The 14762-nt window shown below is 50.6% G+C and overlaps 5 protein-coding genes across 5 annotated transcripts; 3 read left to right on the plus strand and 2 right to left on the minus strand.

Moving 5' to 3' along the window:
* Window positions 1-33: 33 nt before the first annotated feature.
* Window positions 34-4703, minus strand: BU24DRAFT_112032 (MAP kinase). Its single transcript, XM_033520806.1, has 3 exons — window positions 2626-4703; window positions 871-2576; window positions 34-815 (listed from the first exon to the last, which is right to left on the minus strand). Exons 1-3 carry the CDS (start codon window positions 4485-4487, stop codon window positions 280-282), a joined length of 4104 nt encoding a protein of 1367 aa, XP_033387415.1. The 5' UTR covers window positions 4488-4703; the 3' UTR covers window positions 34-279.
* Window positions 4704-5364: 661 nt separating this feature from the next.
* On the minus strand, window positions 5365-6976 carry BU24DRAFT_364478 (MFS general substrate transporter). The gene has a single exon (XM_033524247.1). It carries the CDS (start codon window positions 6867-6869, stop codon window positions 5463-5465), a length of 1407 nt encoding a protein of 468 aa, XP_033387416.1. The 5' UTR covers window positions 6870-6976; the 3' UTR covers window positions 5365-5462.
* A 517-nt stretch (window positions 6977-7493) lies between these two features.
* Window positions 7494-8077, plus strand: BU24DRAFT_458787 (acyl-CoA N-acyltransferase; the record flags this gene model as incomplete). Its single annotated transcript, XM_033531671.1, has 2 exons — window positions 7494-7533; window positions 7599-8077. 2 exons carry the CDS (start codon window positions 7494-7496, stop codon window positions 8075-8077), a joined length of 519 nt encoding a protein of 172 aa, XP_033387417.1.
* Window positions 8078-11670: 3593 nt separating this feature from the next.
* BU24DRAFT_112172 (uncharacterized protein) lies at window positions 11671-12530 on the plus strand. The gene has a single exon (XM_033520808.1). The coding sequence runs from the start codon at window positions 11814-11816 to the stop codon at window positions 12375-12377; it is 564 nt and encodes a 187-aa protein (XP_033387418.1). The 5' UTR covers window positions 11671-11813; the 3' UTR covers window positions 12378-12530.
* BU24DRAFT_112141 (ammonium transporter-like protein) lies at window positions 12504-14569 on the plus strand. The gene is made up of 6 exons (XM_033520807.1): window positions 12504-12742; window positions 12811-12875; window positions 12932-13186; window positions 13245-13919; window positions 13974-14217; window positions 14273-14569. Exons 1-6 carry the CDS (start codon window positions 12629-12631, stop codon window positions 14453-14455), a joined length of 1536 nt encoding a protein of 511 aa, XP_033387419.1. The 5' UTR covers window positions 12504-12628; the 3' UTR covers window positions 14456-14569.
* The last annotated feature ends 193 nt before the right edge of the window (window positions 14570-14762 follow it).

A 14762-nucleotide genomic window follows, 5' to 3' on the forward strand; every position in this document is an offset into this window, starting at 1 on the left:
GGAATACGTGTTCGTAAGGAAAAAGAAAAGTGGACAGCAAGACAAAAGGGAAAGGGGAGATAGGGGGGGATCCGGTGTATGTATTCTTTTTTGTGAACGCCATCGCTAATGCAAAAGGAGAGAGAGAAGAGGGAAGGATGGATTCCCTAGTGGAATGGGGTGAAGAGAAATGGAACGGAAAAGAAATTAATGCATGTATGTTGTTTGAGAGATGCCGAAGACACATGAGAAGGGGAAATGATATGGGCAAATTAAGGTGCGGGAAATATGGGAGTGGATTTACTCGACGAGAGAATTCTGTCGAGAAGATGCTGCAGAGCCAAATCCGGACGTGCTTGATGTGTCGCTGGGTGTCTGTGGTTCCAAAGATAGTTGGGCTCGGAGCGTCATGATCCAGTCATGCTGCAACAGTTCAACGGCGCTTGCACGTTTGCTTGGGTCGCGCTCAAAGCACTTGTTCAAGAAGTCGATACCCTGGTCGCTGAGCTGTTCACTGGTCGGTAGTTGGGGAGGGTTTCCTTGAGCAATGTTGTACATAATGGCCCATTCATTGTCGAGGACCCAAGGTCGCCGTCCGGTCGCCATTTCAAGAATCACACAGCCCAAAGACCATACGTCAACTGCACCGTGGCGACCGAGACTCGTGCCGCGGATGACCTCGGGAGACATGTACATAGGCGTACCAGTCATCGAACGTTGACGACCTTGTCGTGTAGCTGCATGCTCAGCGGCGAGGGTACGACCTTGTCGCGCAATGACCTTCGCGGCTCCGAAATCGACAAATTTGATGACACCATTATGATCAAGAAGGATATCTAAGCTCATGTTAGCGGATGACACAGCCTTAAGTATTCATGATGCTGGACTTACTCTCTGGTTTGATATCGCGATGAACGACACCAGAATCGTGGAGGTAAGCTAGACCCTCCAACATCTGCAGCGCGTATACCATGATGACGGTCTCATCTTCAATCCTTCCATGTTCAAGTAATCCGGCAAGCGATCCTCCAGAACAGTACTCCATGAAAATGTAGACCTTGTCTCGATGAGGTTCGATTCCGTAGTAAGAGACGATGTTCGGGTGATCGAGGACCTGTAGGACACCCATCTCATCTCGAATTTGAGAGACGATAGTTGGGATGAGCTGCGGATCCTGGAGACGAATTTCCTTCACAGCCATGAGATGTCCTGAGTCCAGGTTCATAGCAGCATAAACAGAGCCGAAAGTGCCTCCGCCAACAAATTGTCCTTGTTGCCATCGGAGTGTCACGTTAGTAGCCGAAGACGACAGGTAAGTAAGTGCTCGATCGGCTTCGTTAGAATCTTCCAACACTCTTCCGAGTGCCTGGCGTTCGGCTTCCTTATCTTTCCTCCAAGCATCAATGTCTTCGAGCTGCTGCATCCATTGGGCCTGTGTCAACGCGATCGATTCTTCGTCGTCCTTCAGATTCTTTGGGTCGACCATGCTCTTGCCGGCAATGGCTTGGCGCTGCCTTTCGGCTTGGGCGGCCATTGTTGATCTTGCACCCATGATATCGAAGTGCGAAATGAGAAGAGACATGCATCCGGCAACCTTCAGGCGCAAACTAGAGTACTCTGAGTCGCTGATCGAGAGAATGTTTTGTCCTCGCGTCATCATCATGGCGAACTCCAAGGCTACCACAGCCCAGCGGAAGGTCTTGCGATCGGCTGCAATGCAGTCGTCGCAAATAAAGCTAACCCAATCAAGAGCCAACTTTGTCAACTTAATGTTGTTCATGGCGCGTCGATTGTAGTCCATGTACAGGATGGAACGCTGACCAAACTCAGTCGCGAACGCAAAACAGGCTTGGATCAAATCCTGACAATCGAGACCGGCTGTCTGCTTTCGAATGATTTCGACACTATCCATAATGGTGTTGGAAAGTCTGAATGCAGTTTTCTTGATCTTCTGTAGCTCCTGGTTGACTCGAGGCAGATTGGCACGCTGATCGATCAACTTGGTCAGGTCCGTCCCTATGGACTGGAGGAAAGACGCATTCGCGTTTACCAGGCGTTGCTGCGAACCATCAGCGACGAGGCGCAGCCGACCCTGCTTCAAATCAAGAACAGGTGCTTTGATATCGGCCGCGAAGCGTTTCCCCTCCCAGAACAATTCATTCTCAGGCTTGAGAATCAGTACGTATGGATTTGAGGGATCCTCCGGGTTCTCCTCGGCGTGATAGCACGTGGTTAGAAGGGATTGGATATCCTTTGGTCTGTCTTGAAGGGCGGGCGATGCGAGGATGTAGATGTCTCGATTCTCGGCACCAGTAGTCTCGACCAAGAAATGGTCGGTCATGATCAAAGCTTCGTACAGATCCTCGAGTTGTTCTTGATCCAGGTCGATGTGGTTGATGTTGTACTCAGTACAATTCTCAAAGCGCTGAGTCAAAATTCTGGAGAAACGGAACAGCTTTCGCTGCCTTACACGAACGGAGTCTAGAATCCCTTTGTACCGCTTGTCCAGTTCTGCAGCTGTTGCTTCATCTGGACGGCGTTGAAGCTCTTTGTCGAAATGAGCTGTTAGGCGCGACAATGATTTCGAGGTGAGGGAGCTGTGCAGCGATTAGTAAAGTAACCTCATAAGAACAATCCCAAGCATACCTAAATTGTTCGGCAACCTCAACATCGCCACCTTCAAGTTGTCTGCCCAACTTATTGCAGAACTCCCACTCCTGCTCAAGAATTTCCGCCTCTTTGAATGTATTCTTATTAGCTGAAAGTTTCCAGTTCAGCATCCTAAAGTAGAACTTCAAGGCTTCCAACACTGTTTGGTCGAAGTTTTCTTCGATGCAGACCGGAAGATCCCATCCAGGCTCTGGACGCGAGATCACGATGTAGCTCTCCTTAATCTTGCCAGCAAGGGTAAGAAGAATTTGGAACTGGTTGATCATCTGTTCCGCCATCATGATGCCCTGTTGAGATGGGTCTTTGATCCTTTTAGCATAGGTCAGTCGCATTTTGATGATCTCCTGCAATAGGCGAGACGGAAAGTTGATGAGCGTCAGCAGTTCCTCGATGTAAGGTGGTAGATGTCGCTCCGCAAAGCTCTCCGCATTGGCAATAAGGGTGGATTTTGCCTTGTGGATAACTTGCTCCAGCTTGACGAGAAGACTCGTGCCTCCTTGAAGTGACTTTAGTCCGTCCTCTTTCAAAATACGATCAATGAATGACGAGTCATCCGTCAAATGATGGTCTTGTGATTCTCTCGCTCGTGGTTTCGAGAAGTCGAGTTCGTCATTGCCGACCCACTTTTTCAGAATAGACATTTCGGTATTGATAAGCTCCGTGGTGTTATGCCAGGCGAACACAGCGTCACAGCTGTCCTTGTATGCCTGGGATGCCGCTCGCGGATAGGCAGCTTCAAGTGCTTGTCGAGTTGGGTAGAGGCCCTCTAGCTTTTCTATTCTCTTCACGATTTCTTGAACCTGTGCTGCTGCAGTCTGTCCGGCCTCGATAGCGCCCTGAACCTCAAATGATATGATGCTTTCAAGTTGTGTTTTGATATTGGCACGACCATCATCGATCACACGACGTTGAGTCTGCAATGGCCGATTGCATACCCTGGCTCGAATACCCATCCACAGCTCAGCCTTCAGGCTGTTATCACCCTGTTGTTCAGTGCTACCGGTCAAACGTTTCTTCTCTTGCTTAACTACATCTCCGGTGAGAACGCTAGCCAGCATAGAGTGCCACTCCAGCCGCTCCCTGTTTTCTGGAATCTTGAGCTCTTCGACGGAAGGCTGCATATCGTCATTTCCGTAATACAACAAGGTCTCCTGGTCGTAAGGGTCATTCTCGATGTAATCGGCGGTGGATGGCGACTCGTCGTCAGTCTCGGAATCTGTGCTATAGCCTAGGCTCGGCGTCGTGACGTCGGTGAAGAAATCGTCTTGATTATCCTCCTGGCGAATGCGCTGGACATAGGCCTTCTCCTGGGCACGGTATTCTGCATTAGGATTTCGGCGGGTTCGGTTTGCGGAGGCATTGCGGTTTCGGGTCGAGTTCAAGGAAAATTGCTGGGGTCGGCGGGCGGGCGCGTACGTATTTGAGGGTGTTCGAACAGCGCTGGGTCGGACGGCTCGTTGTGAACTCATGCCGCTGGTTTGTATGGGCGCGGGATGGGCATCGTGAGGCGCAACAAGCCCGCCCGTGCTGCTCAGGGGACCACGCGATGGCCGAGGTTGACCTGCGACATACCCATACCCCACAGCGTTCAATGGGGTGACCTCGTCGAGTGGAGTTGCGACCAACGGTGGCGAGAAATGGTACTGAGCGGTGGCATCGTCGAGACGCTGGCCGAGTTCTTGATCATCGTCTCCGGAGGATCCAGAGGACTCTAGGGCAGCTTCGGGCGCGTTGACGACGACTGGTCTGCTCATATCGACGGAATATTGCTCTGGCAAGAGAGCGTTCTCGTGGCCTACGGAGAAGCGGACACCTCGGTGAGTCGGGTCGTGGCTCATATCTATCTTGTAGACAGTCAGGCGATAGACAATGTATATGGGCGCGGCTTGTCTCCTTGTCACGGCAAAGATCAGCGTTGCTTGAGCATTAGCGAGGAAGCTCTTCCAAGTTGTTGCTGTGTGGCGGTGCGACCCGAAAACAAGATTACCACCGGGGAAAACAAGAGTTGCAACGACAACCACCAGACCGGGAGTGACCCTTTGAAAGTAGAACAAAGAGAAAATATTCACGAGATGCACCAGGAGAAACGATAGAAACTATGTATTGACTTTGTCATCGAGAGGAATAGGCATAGGCACACAGGGGGAGGGGCGTGGGTTGGTGACTAACGATCTGTAGGCAGGTGCGCATCGCCACAGTTTTTGCACCCGCGATCGGAATCGGAAAGAACGACAGACATCCTTACCAGATTCTAAGTCATTCTAAGTCATTCATTCACACAACACCTCGTCACGGTCACGATCATCAAGATCACCACCACTGTACCATGCGTCCGGTTCTTTATTTTTTCGTTCTCGTCCTTCCTGATTCTTCACACCCACTTGCGAAGTTCTTTGTGATCTCTCTGCATGGGCTTGAACATCTGTTGTCGTATTTTGATTATAGGCTGAAAGCAGCACTTCGTACCAAGACAATCCACAGCTCCTCACAAGCATCTAGTTCCCATAAAGGACGCTATTAAGACAGTATGGTGTTTTGCTGGATTGCAATTTGCAAAATGTAATAATATGAATTATATTTGCGCTGATCCTAGATGTAAGTTTAAAGTTGTCAAACTTATAATTAAATATATTCAAACTTAATCTCGAACCAGACGAATCGTCCATCATTTCAAAGGTATTGTATTTACAGATCATGATATATCTTATATCTAGGTACTTTTACGAGTCTTGTGATTCAACCCGACTCTTAACTTCAAAATTAATGCTATTCCACAGTGATTATATTACGGGCAAAAGCATGGGAGATTGACATCAATCTGCCTTTTCTCTCAGCAATTTCCCATACCTTCTTAGGAGTATTGGCACAGGAGTCAATCCTAATGCTATGAAACCCAGGACCGAATTTCCCCAACCAAGGCCCAGCGCCTGATACATACCCGGTCCTGCCAATGGCAGAAATGCGGCCACTATACTCCTCATGACGCAAGCCGCAGCGAGCGCGCTGGCAACGTGCTGGGGATAGGCATCTATGATATACGATTGTGTTGGGAGCCATATGCATTCGAAGCCGGTTCCGAAGATGACGAGAGCGATGATGGGCACGGCGCAGAAAACTTTGTTCTGGCTAGTCCAGCCGTAGAGGAAGAATGACACGGGGAGAAGGGCGGCAGAGTATACGGCGACGGGGAGGCGGAACTCGGCTTCGAACGCTCCGTTGTTGGCGTGCATCAATCGTTTGACGAGTTTGTCGGACAGGCAATAGAATATGACGAGGCCGATCAGGTAGCCGAGAAGCAATGCCAGGTAGGCGACTCCAGAGACACCGAGCGACCAGCCATATGTAGTTTGGAAGACGATGGGTATCGTGTTGAATAACAAGTATAGGCATCCGTAGGCAAAGGCGATGTAAAGTGACACACCGAAGACAACGGAAGAGCCGAACAGCAACTGCAATGGCTTCATGAGGCCGTTCATGAGAACCTTTTTCGGAGACAAGACTGCTTCAGATCCTGCAAATACGCTTCTGAGTTCCGGACGAGCAAGCTCCACGCGCAGCTTTGCAACCTTCCGTTGGAGGATTATGCGCGGATTGGTTTCGCGAGAACACAGAGCCAACAACACTGTCGCCGGGACGGCTAGGCATAAGGTAAGCCAATTGACCCATCGCCAATCTAGGTATTGGACTACAAAGCCGCCGATGACAGGCGCCAGAGACGGGCCAAATATGGGTCCGATGGTCCAGATAGCCATGGCTCTGCCTCTTTTCTGCACGGTGAAGAGATCACCTATGATGGCGCCTCCAACTGTTTGTGACGCAGATCCACCGATTCCACAAAGCAGTCGGAATGCTATGAGGGAGTTGAGTGAAGGGGCGAGGGCACAGCCAATCAGCCATAGGCAGAACGATGCGTTGGCAGCCGTCATGACAATATGCCTACCATACAGTTCGGACAATGGGGAGAGCAGGAGGGGACCGACGGCATATCCAAGCAGGAAGATGCTCACGGGCATCGAACTCTTTGTCAAATCGTGTATTTGGAATTCAGCATCGACGTGGGAAATCGCCGGAGCTAGAATGGACGAGGCGAATGGTGTAGTGAACCCAATAACGGAAAGGAGACAGGTAGTGGTCCATTTCCTTGCAGGTCTCCAATTGAGAGGATTTTGGGGATCGTTTGAACTTTCCCAGCCCACGAGACCGTTCTCAAGATTCATCATCAATCCAGCATCCGTGCTGGTAGGTGCCGCAATGGTTTGAATGGAATGAGAACCGACTTGGGTCTTCTCCTCATGAGGGTTCGTCCATTGGCGCTCGATGCGACTTTGAGTCTCCTAGCCAGTAAAGGTCAGTTTTTTATACTGAATATGCGCCAGTCGTCTTACAATTGGATGATTTGGTGCGTGTCTGTCGGTTTCCATTGCATGGTCATCTACATCATTCCCGACTGACGAAGAGACATTGCTGTCCAAAGCCATGTTTGTCTTACCGTCGATCGGCGATGTGAACTTGAACGTCAAATGCGAAAAAATGTTCGACGCCGCATGGCGCGAGCTCCTTTATTACACGATTTCCGATCGGAACCCTTTTCCGTATGAGGGGCATGTTCGAGTCACTAAAGCAGCCAATAGCAAAGAGACATCGGCGTTTTGCTGGTGCTCCAACCAATAGAACGTCAGGATTCTTCTTGTTCCTGCGTGCTCATCGTTCTTGTAGGGCGTTCATTTACTCGTAGGGCGTGTTTTTGACATGTTCTTAAGTAGAAAAGGTACGTCTAAACAGGAGCGCCAGTGTGACACAATACATTGATCGAGTATTCCAGAAGCGTACCTCGGCCCGCCAGAATGAGCTTATCCCCTTTGGTTCGGCATGCACGCTCTCAAGGTTCGCCGATCCCTCCAGAACCATGATGTTCCATTCTATTCCAGAATCTATACTGACGTTTTCAGACGTCCCTCTGATCCTGAGTTTCATCCGCGCCGCTGCAGAGGAACAAGCACCAGAAGCCGAAATAGGTGCCACTGAACAAGCACTTTCAGACACACTGCACCTGCAAGATGTAACGGACTCAAAAGCCAGTCGAATCGCCTGGCCACTGCTCATCTACTCACCAGACGACGTGCCAGCAGGCTTATTGATCTATTTTTTCAATTACTCGACCTGGTCGGCTGCTCCTGGTGTCTGCTTGGAGGAATTGTATGTCGTCCCGAAGTACAGACGCGATGGGTATGCGCGGCTTTTAGTCGAGGCGATGGCGTCTGCTGCGGAGGAAGCAGGATGTGTGAAGATGGATTGGGTCTGTCTGATGAATAATGAGAAGGCTTTGAGGTTCTATGACAAGCTTGGTGCGAAGCGCATGGAGGATTGGGCTGTTCTTAAGGTTGATAAAGCGACGATTTCGAGATTGTCGGGGAAAGACAGTGTCTAGTTGCAAGGTCTAATTTAACATCAGTTTTGGTAGCTATAGAAAACCGTGAAAAATAGCAATAATCTTTCTTGTCATATCAAAATATTACGATAGATACTCTAGGTAAACTTATAGCTAAAGAAATAGTACTATCCTCTTCACGTCACGATAGGAAGGTACCCGAATAGCTAACTTCACATCATTTAGAATGCACTCCATCTACTTTACGTCTCAGACCCTCATGCCCGGATCAGCAACAAGCAGATAGTGCAGCTTTCCTATTCGTCCTCTTGACCTTGTCTCAATCTGATTCGCGCCCTTCTTTGACAGTTACCTACGCCAGACTCAGCATCCATTTGCAAAAACATTATGTATTGCTATTAAACCAAAAAACCACAAGACTGCCCAATCCGGTCCCTTTACATACAACATACAGCTACATCTGTATCTGTAAAAACAGCAACTCACTCACACACGAGGAACAGACGGTCAAACACATTTCAGAACAAACTACAACCCTCCCTCACCATCCCCCTCCCAACCACACAACGGTGATCTTCACCAAGCCTTCTATACAAGCTGCAACCTACCGCCGTCAGCGTAATAATATAACTCACTGCGTGTGTTATATTGTCCTGCATATCCCATTTGCTGGGTCGTAAAAATATCGCAGCAAATATCTCTCACTCTCGTTCTAATGATTACGGACATTTCGTACTTTCTGCGAGCGAGCGAGCGCGTATGCGCCGTAAAAGGAGGGAGGGAGGACGGAGGTTGAAGAGTCGTGACACCTTCCGCGTCCAGGGAGAAGGTCTTGGTGTAATATACGGCGATGCATATGCGTCGTGTTTGTGTCTCGCTCGGGTAGGGAACGAAGTAATTGTTTAGGGGTTTACTGTCGTGATGTTGAATGTGGGAATGGTAGAGGACAAAACACTGTCTACGCAAAGAGAGCTTTGATGGATATAGCTACACTCTGCTTCACGACGTCTATAACGGGTTTATGAGGCTTTCCTTCCCTAGCTTAGAGACGTGTGTACCTAGGTAGGGCAGGTTCCCGTTTGATCTGACGAAAACTTGACCGCTGACGCAGGGACGCGGTATGTACGTCCAATATACACACGCTCGGATCGCCCCTTCAGCTCTCCACGAACCGACCTCTCCCAATGACACGCTGCGAACTACTTGACTGCACGAGCCTGGCCACAGTAATTACCCATCTCATCCACCTATGCAGGTATCCAACGGCCATGCCCACGAGGCTGCCCGCTCTCACGCCGTTACATCCGGCGTGATCCTCACGACGCAGCATCGGTCCCAGTACACCGTTTCGATACTGCGGAACCAAGTCCGATAATTTAACTATTGGTCCACGCTTTCAGAGGGACTACATGCTGTCGTGCTACCATACAAGTACAAGGTATGTGTTGCGGGAAAATAGAGCACTGTGGTCTAGGGAGACTATAGGGCCGAGGACTTGGTAGGGAAGAGTAGCCCAGTGGGTTTGATGGAGGTAGACGCAATGGGAAACGATGGAGAGGCACGCACCGCATTGTGGCTAAGGATAGGATGGGTAGATATGTAGTGTAATGCGATTGTCCTACCATAATTGCTCCAACGCCGTTGCCAGGAAGAGGGATATCACTGGCGGCACTCTATAGAGCACTCGTACCTAGCTGTCTATAATACCTAGTGTCTAGGTGCTTAAGGTGATAACTAATTACATTTGAACCTCGTAAGTCGAAGACCGTAAGTCGAAGACTCGAAGCATCGAACCCCTCCGGAGCGTAGGTAGGTATGGTCGCGGAAGAGGACGGGACACTCTGTAATACGTCGGACGGCTCCTGAGGGCGTTGGCGTGCGGAGGCTGACGGCCCTTCAAGTGAGATTGTTTCGACGGTTTGACCGATCAGAAAGTAAAGCAAAAAGGGAGTGAGTATATTGGTCCATTCCCAGGTCGACGAGGCTTGCCGAGTCGTGGGCAAAAACAATTATGTGAATCCATGATGCCACCACCTTGCAAGGTTGATGGGGTTTCAATGTTCTAGGTTTGGGGAAGCGGATGGCTATGGAGATAAGGGTCTGTAATTGTATGTATGCAAGACGCAGGCACGGTTACGCATAGAGTAACTAACTAGGTAGCTACGCTACGGTGCTGGAGCTGTAGCTAGGTTTAGGTAGGTACCCGGAGAGTGGACGTGGTGGGCGATGCTGGCTGGGCGGGCTTGGGGCGTTGGGATGTTTTGTTTGGAAGCAGTGGGATATGCGGGATGAAAGGGATGGGGTACAGTGTACACGGTGACGGCGGTGGGATTGGATCAGGATCATGGCATGGATTATGGAACATGGACCATGTGTGCTTTTGATAGGGCCGTCGGCGTAGGACTTCCTACTCAAGGAGGCATTAAGCGCGTTTGATGAAGGTGGGTGAAAGGAGCATCTCATATCATATCAGAACGTATCACGTCTCGAAGGGTTTCTTTTTCAAAAGGTCAGATGGGTTGGTTTGAGCTGAGTTGAATATTGACAAGAAATGATCAACCTCGAGGCTCGAGCAAATAGAGGGTGGCTATCTTTAGCCTGTCCTGTCTGGAGATATTGAGTGCATGAGGTCGACAATTACTGTAAGTAGTATCGATAGGATCATACTGTGTATGTATGAGGACTCGAGGAGAGAGAAACAACCAAACAGAGAGGGCGTGAGAGAGGTCACCCCCTAGTCCAGTTACGGACATGGCTTGTGCTTGGCGAGCGCTAGGGGGAACTTGGAAGTTAGCTTACTTGCCGGGGTACTGATAAGAAACGCTGCATGGGGATTTGCCTCCATGAGTCCATCCACCATCCACGCCAACCATACACGCCGAGCATGTGTCTTACGACTTTTAGAGTCGACGAGGAGATATGTAGTCCATACGGAGGACAAGGAAAGGTAAAACTGGCGAGGGACGCCCTAATGAAATGTTTAATAAATGGATACCGTTCCACTCTGTGTGAATGGATGGAGGGTATGGATAGATGGAGTGAATTCAATAGATAGTACGCGGTACTACTGTGTACTGGTTGATCAGCACATCCACCAAGCGGTATTTCGCCCTATCTCGCCAGCAATTGGCTACAAGAATAACGGCCAACATTTATCGACTGGATTTCGGAGCACGAAGAAGAGGGAGGACAAGACCTTCCATAGTACCGACCGTTACACGGTATGCGAATAATAGGGCACAGCCTGTCGCGTGCCTATTGTCCTTCTGGTCTTTTGCCTATCCTGGGTACGCGTACCTACTCCGTACTCATACATATTCTGGGGAACGCAACGAGGGGGCGTGTGCATATATACTGTGTAAAAGTAAGACAGAGAGTTACATTCTAGATATATACGTACCTACATACGAATGGTTAATATGCCTACATACTGACATGCTCGTGCTGATACATTGTTAGTACAGTAGGTAACTATCTTCGGGGTACAATAGTCGAGTCTCGAGGGTTGAAGGTCATCCCACGGGCGTGGTTCGACAACCGAGCCGAGAGCTAATCGCTTGTGGACTAGCCTGGTTTTCCCTATCTGCCCTTGGCTTCTGGCTTCTTCCTTTTCCCGTCTCGAACTCCCCAAAGATACACAGTACAGGACCAATACAAGTAGATACAACGTACTACTACTCGATTCTACACAACATGCAAGTACTTATGGTAGTGTCTAATTACACTGCTCTCTTCATTACTTAACTAGGTATCATACAAAGAAAATACCCAGCAGATGCGACATTCCGATACCGTTCTGCACTCTGGAGACCGAGAAGCAGATACGAGCGATCCTTCAGAGATTGGTCAATATCTTTTGCAGCTATCTCTCGCACCCCACTGTGTGGCTTATTCCACCCACCCACCCTCTCTCCCATCCAGGCCATCCCAGGCCATATCCCATATCCCATGTCCCAGGCCAACCCTGGTGGGTGCTTCATGCTTTCCCTACCAGTACCAGAACGCAATGTCCGCCCGCGTTTATAGAATCCCCCCCAGGTCCCCCTTGTGCCTACATAGTCCAAGTCACTACACCTGTAGCTTGTCGCCTGTCGCCTGTCGCCCATATCGGGGGAGGAGATACCTTATACCTTGGTGCCCAGCCCAGCTTCAAAAACCAATGTTCCAGCCCCGTCTCTATAAACATCCCCTTCGTGCCACGCTCCGTTCCAATTCCTCTTTCTGCTGCTGCCCGTCTCGAGTCCTCGTCTCGTACCGTAATCCTCCCTCTTCCCACCTCCCCGCCAGTTGCGAAGAGGCGAACCCTAGGCCCGCGCCGCCAAGGTCTCCACAACTCTAAGATACCCGTAGATCCCTGGAGATAGAAGACTTCGCTTTTCTTCCCAACCTCTACGTCCGTTCCTTGCGCTCACTCTTCTCTTCGTCTTCTTCTTCTTCTTATTCCTCTTACTCCGGCTCCGGCCCATTGCTTCGGCTTCCTTCAGTCTCGATCCCTTTTAATCTCACAACTTCCTTTTCTACACGCATCTGGTTCCGTTCTTCTATCGCACCCTCCAGGACTCGCAGGCACCCAAAGTAAGATCGACAAATATGGACCCTGTCGATTCTGGGCTAGACCCCACCCTACCTCTCGAGGTCTTCAAAAATGACACTCTCGCAACCGGAGGAGATTCGCGATTATACAATCTCAATGTCTTCTACAATGTATGTGTATCCTCGGATCTTTTCTCCAGTGTCCGATGTTCCGTGTCGTGCTGACCAGCGCTCGCTAGCCCGGAGACATCGCATTCATGATCATATCGACAGCCCTCGTGCTTTTGATGATCCCCGGCGTGGGGTATGTACCATCGGAACTCTGCAATCCGCTCGACTGCTCACTAACAATTGATGCAGTTTCTTCTACTCGGGACTGGCGAGGAGGAAATCCGCCCTCTCCCTGCTATGGCTGTCCTTGATGTCTACCGGAGTCGTCTTCTTCCAATGGTTCTTCTGGGGCTACTCTCTCGCCTTTTCCCATAAGGCCGGCAAATACATTGGAGCGCTCGACAACTTCGGCCTGATGAATGTGCTCGCCGCCCCTTCCATCGGGAGTCCACGCATCCCGGACCTCATGTTCTGCGTCTACCAGGGCATGTTCGCTTGCATCACGTAGGCCCCCTCTCCCGGTACACGTCTATCCATTACCGTGCGACTAACGCGTATTCAGGGTTGCTCTCGCTGTTGGAGCCGTTGCGGAAAGAGGCAGGATGCTACCCTGCATCATCTACATGTTCGTCTGGACCACCATCGTCTACGACCCCATCGCCTGCTGGACCTGGAACCCCGCCGGCTGGGTGTACAACATGGGCGGCCTCGACTTCGCCGGCGGAACTCCCGTCCACATCGCCTCCGGAACCGCCGCTCTCGCCTACTCGTACATGCTCGGCAAGCGACGCGGCCACGGCACCCAGGAGCTCAACTACCGCCCCCACAACGTCACACACATCGTCATAGGCACCGTATTCCTGATCGTGGGCTGGATCGGATTTAATGGGGGTAGCGCGTTGTCTGCAAACTTGCGCGCGATCATGGCTGTTGTGGTGACGATTCTGGCTGCGAGCGTGGGTGGAATCACGTGGTGTTTGGTCGACTACCGCCTCGAACGCAAGTGGTCGACGGTGGGATTCTGCTCGGGCGTGATCGCTGGACTGGTCGCTATTACTCCTGGATCCGGTTATGTTCCGGCCTGGGCGGCGGTCGTGTTCGGCGCCTGTGGCGGTATTGCTTGCAACTATGCTACCAAGCTCAAGTACTTCCTCCGTTGCGACGACGCTCTCGACATCTTTGCGGTTCACGGAGTTGGTGGTTTCGTTGGAAACATCTTGACTGCATTCTTCGCTGCGTAAGTTCAGAGTCCAACAGCTGACCTGTGATTGTCAATACTGACTTTCCCTAGTGATTACATTGCACATCTCGACGGCGCTACTGTCATCGCTGGCGGCTGGCTGAACCACAACTGGGTCCAGCTAGGATACCAGATCGCCGACTCCATCGCTGGCGGAGCATACTCTTTCGTCGGCACATGCATCATCCTCGGCGTTCTCGACTTCATCGGAAAGTTCTTCCCGGTGTTCAAGCTCCGTGCCTCGGAAGAGGAGGAGATTCTCGGTATCGACGACGTCGAGATCGGAGAGTTTGCTGTAAGTGTTCTCCAACTTTCCCTCGTCGGAAACCCTTTAACTAATATTTCGATAGTACGACTACGTCGAGCTCACCCGCGACGTCAAGGCCGTCGACGAAATCGACGACGTCGACGAGGGCCTCTCCACCCACTCGATGGACCACCACCACCACTCCGCCATGGGCAACCACCACGAGAAGAACCAAGACTCGGTCGATTCGTCGAACCAGCTTGCCGAGTGGGCCCATCGCGCTTAGACTAATCACTTTTAACTGTTCATAATTTCTTTTGTTGCAGCATTCGCTCTATACCACCTTTTTGTTCGCGCGTTGGAGTTGGGAGGCTCGTCAGGGTCTGGATTCGTCTTGTATGTACTGCTATACTCTTGAGGTGTGGGAAAATTACCGGGAAGGGACTGATAACGTCCGGATTGGGAATTGTATTGTATGCTATATAGGAAGGCTACGGTGACGGAGATGATGGGTTATATACGAGGGGATTGGGATATCGGGGCTGCCGGCATTATGTGTTGATGTACGCTGGTCGGCCCTTTGGTGACTACAT

Source organism: Aaosphaeria arxii (genome assembly GCF_010015735.1).
Source record: "Aaosphaeria arxii CBS 175.79 unplaced genomic scaffold BU24scaffold_2, whole genome shotgun sequence".
NCBI classification, from domain to species: Eukaryota; Fungi; Ascomycota; class Dothideomycetes; order Pleosporales; genus Aaosphaeria; species Aaosphaeria arxii.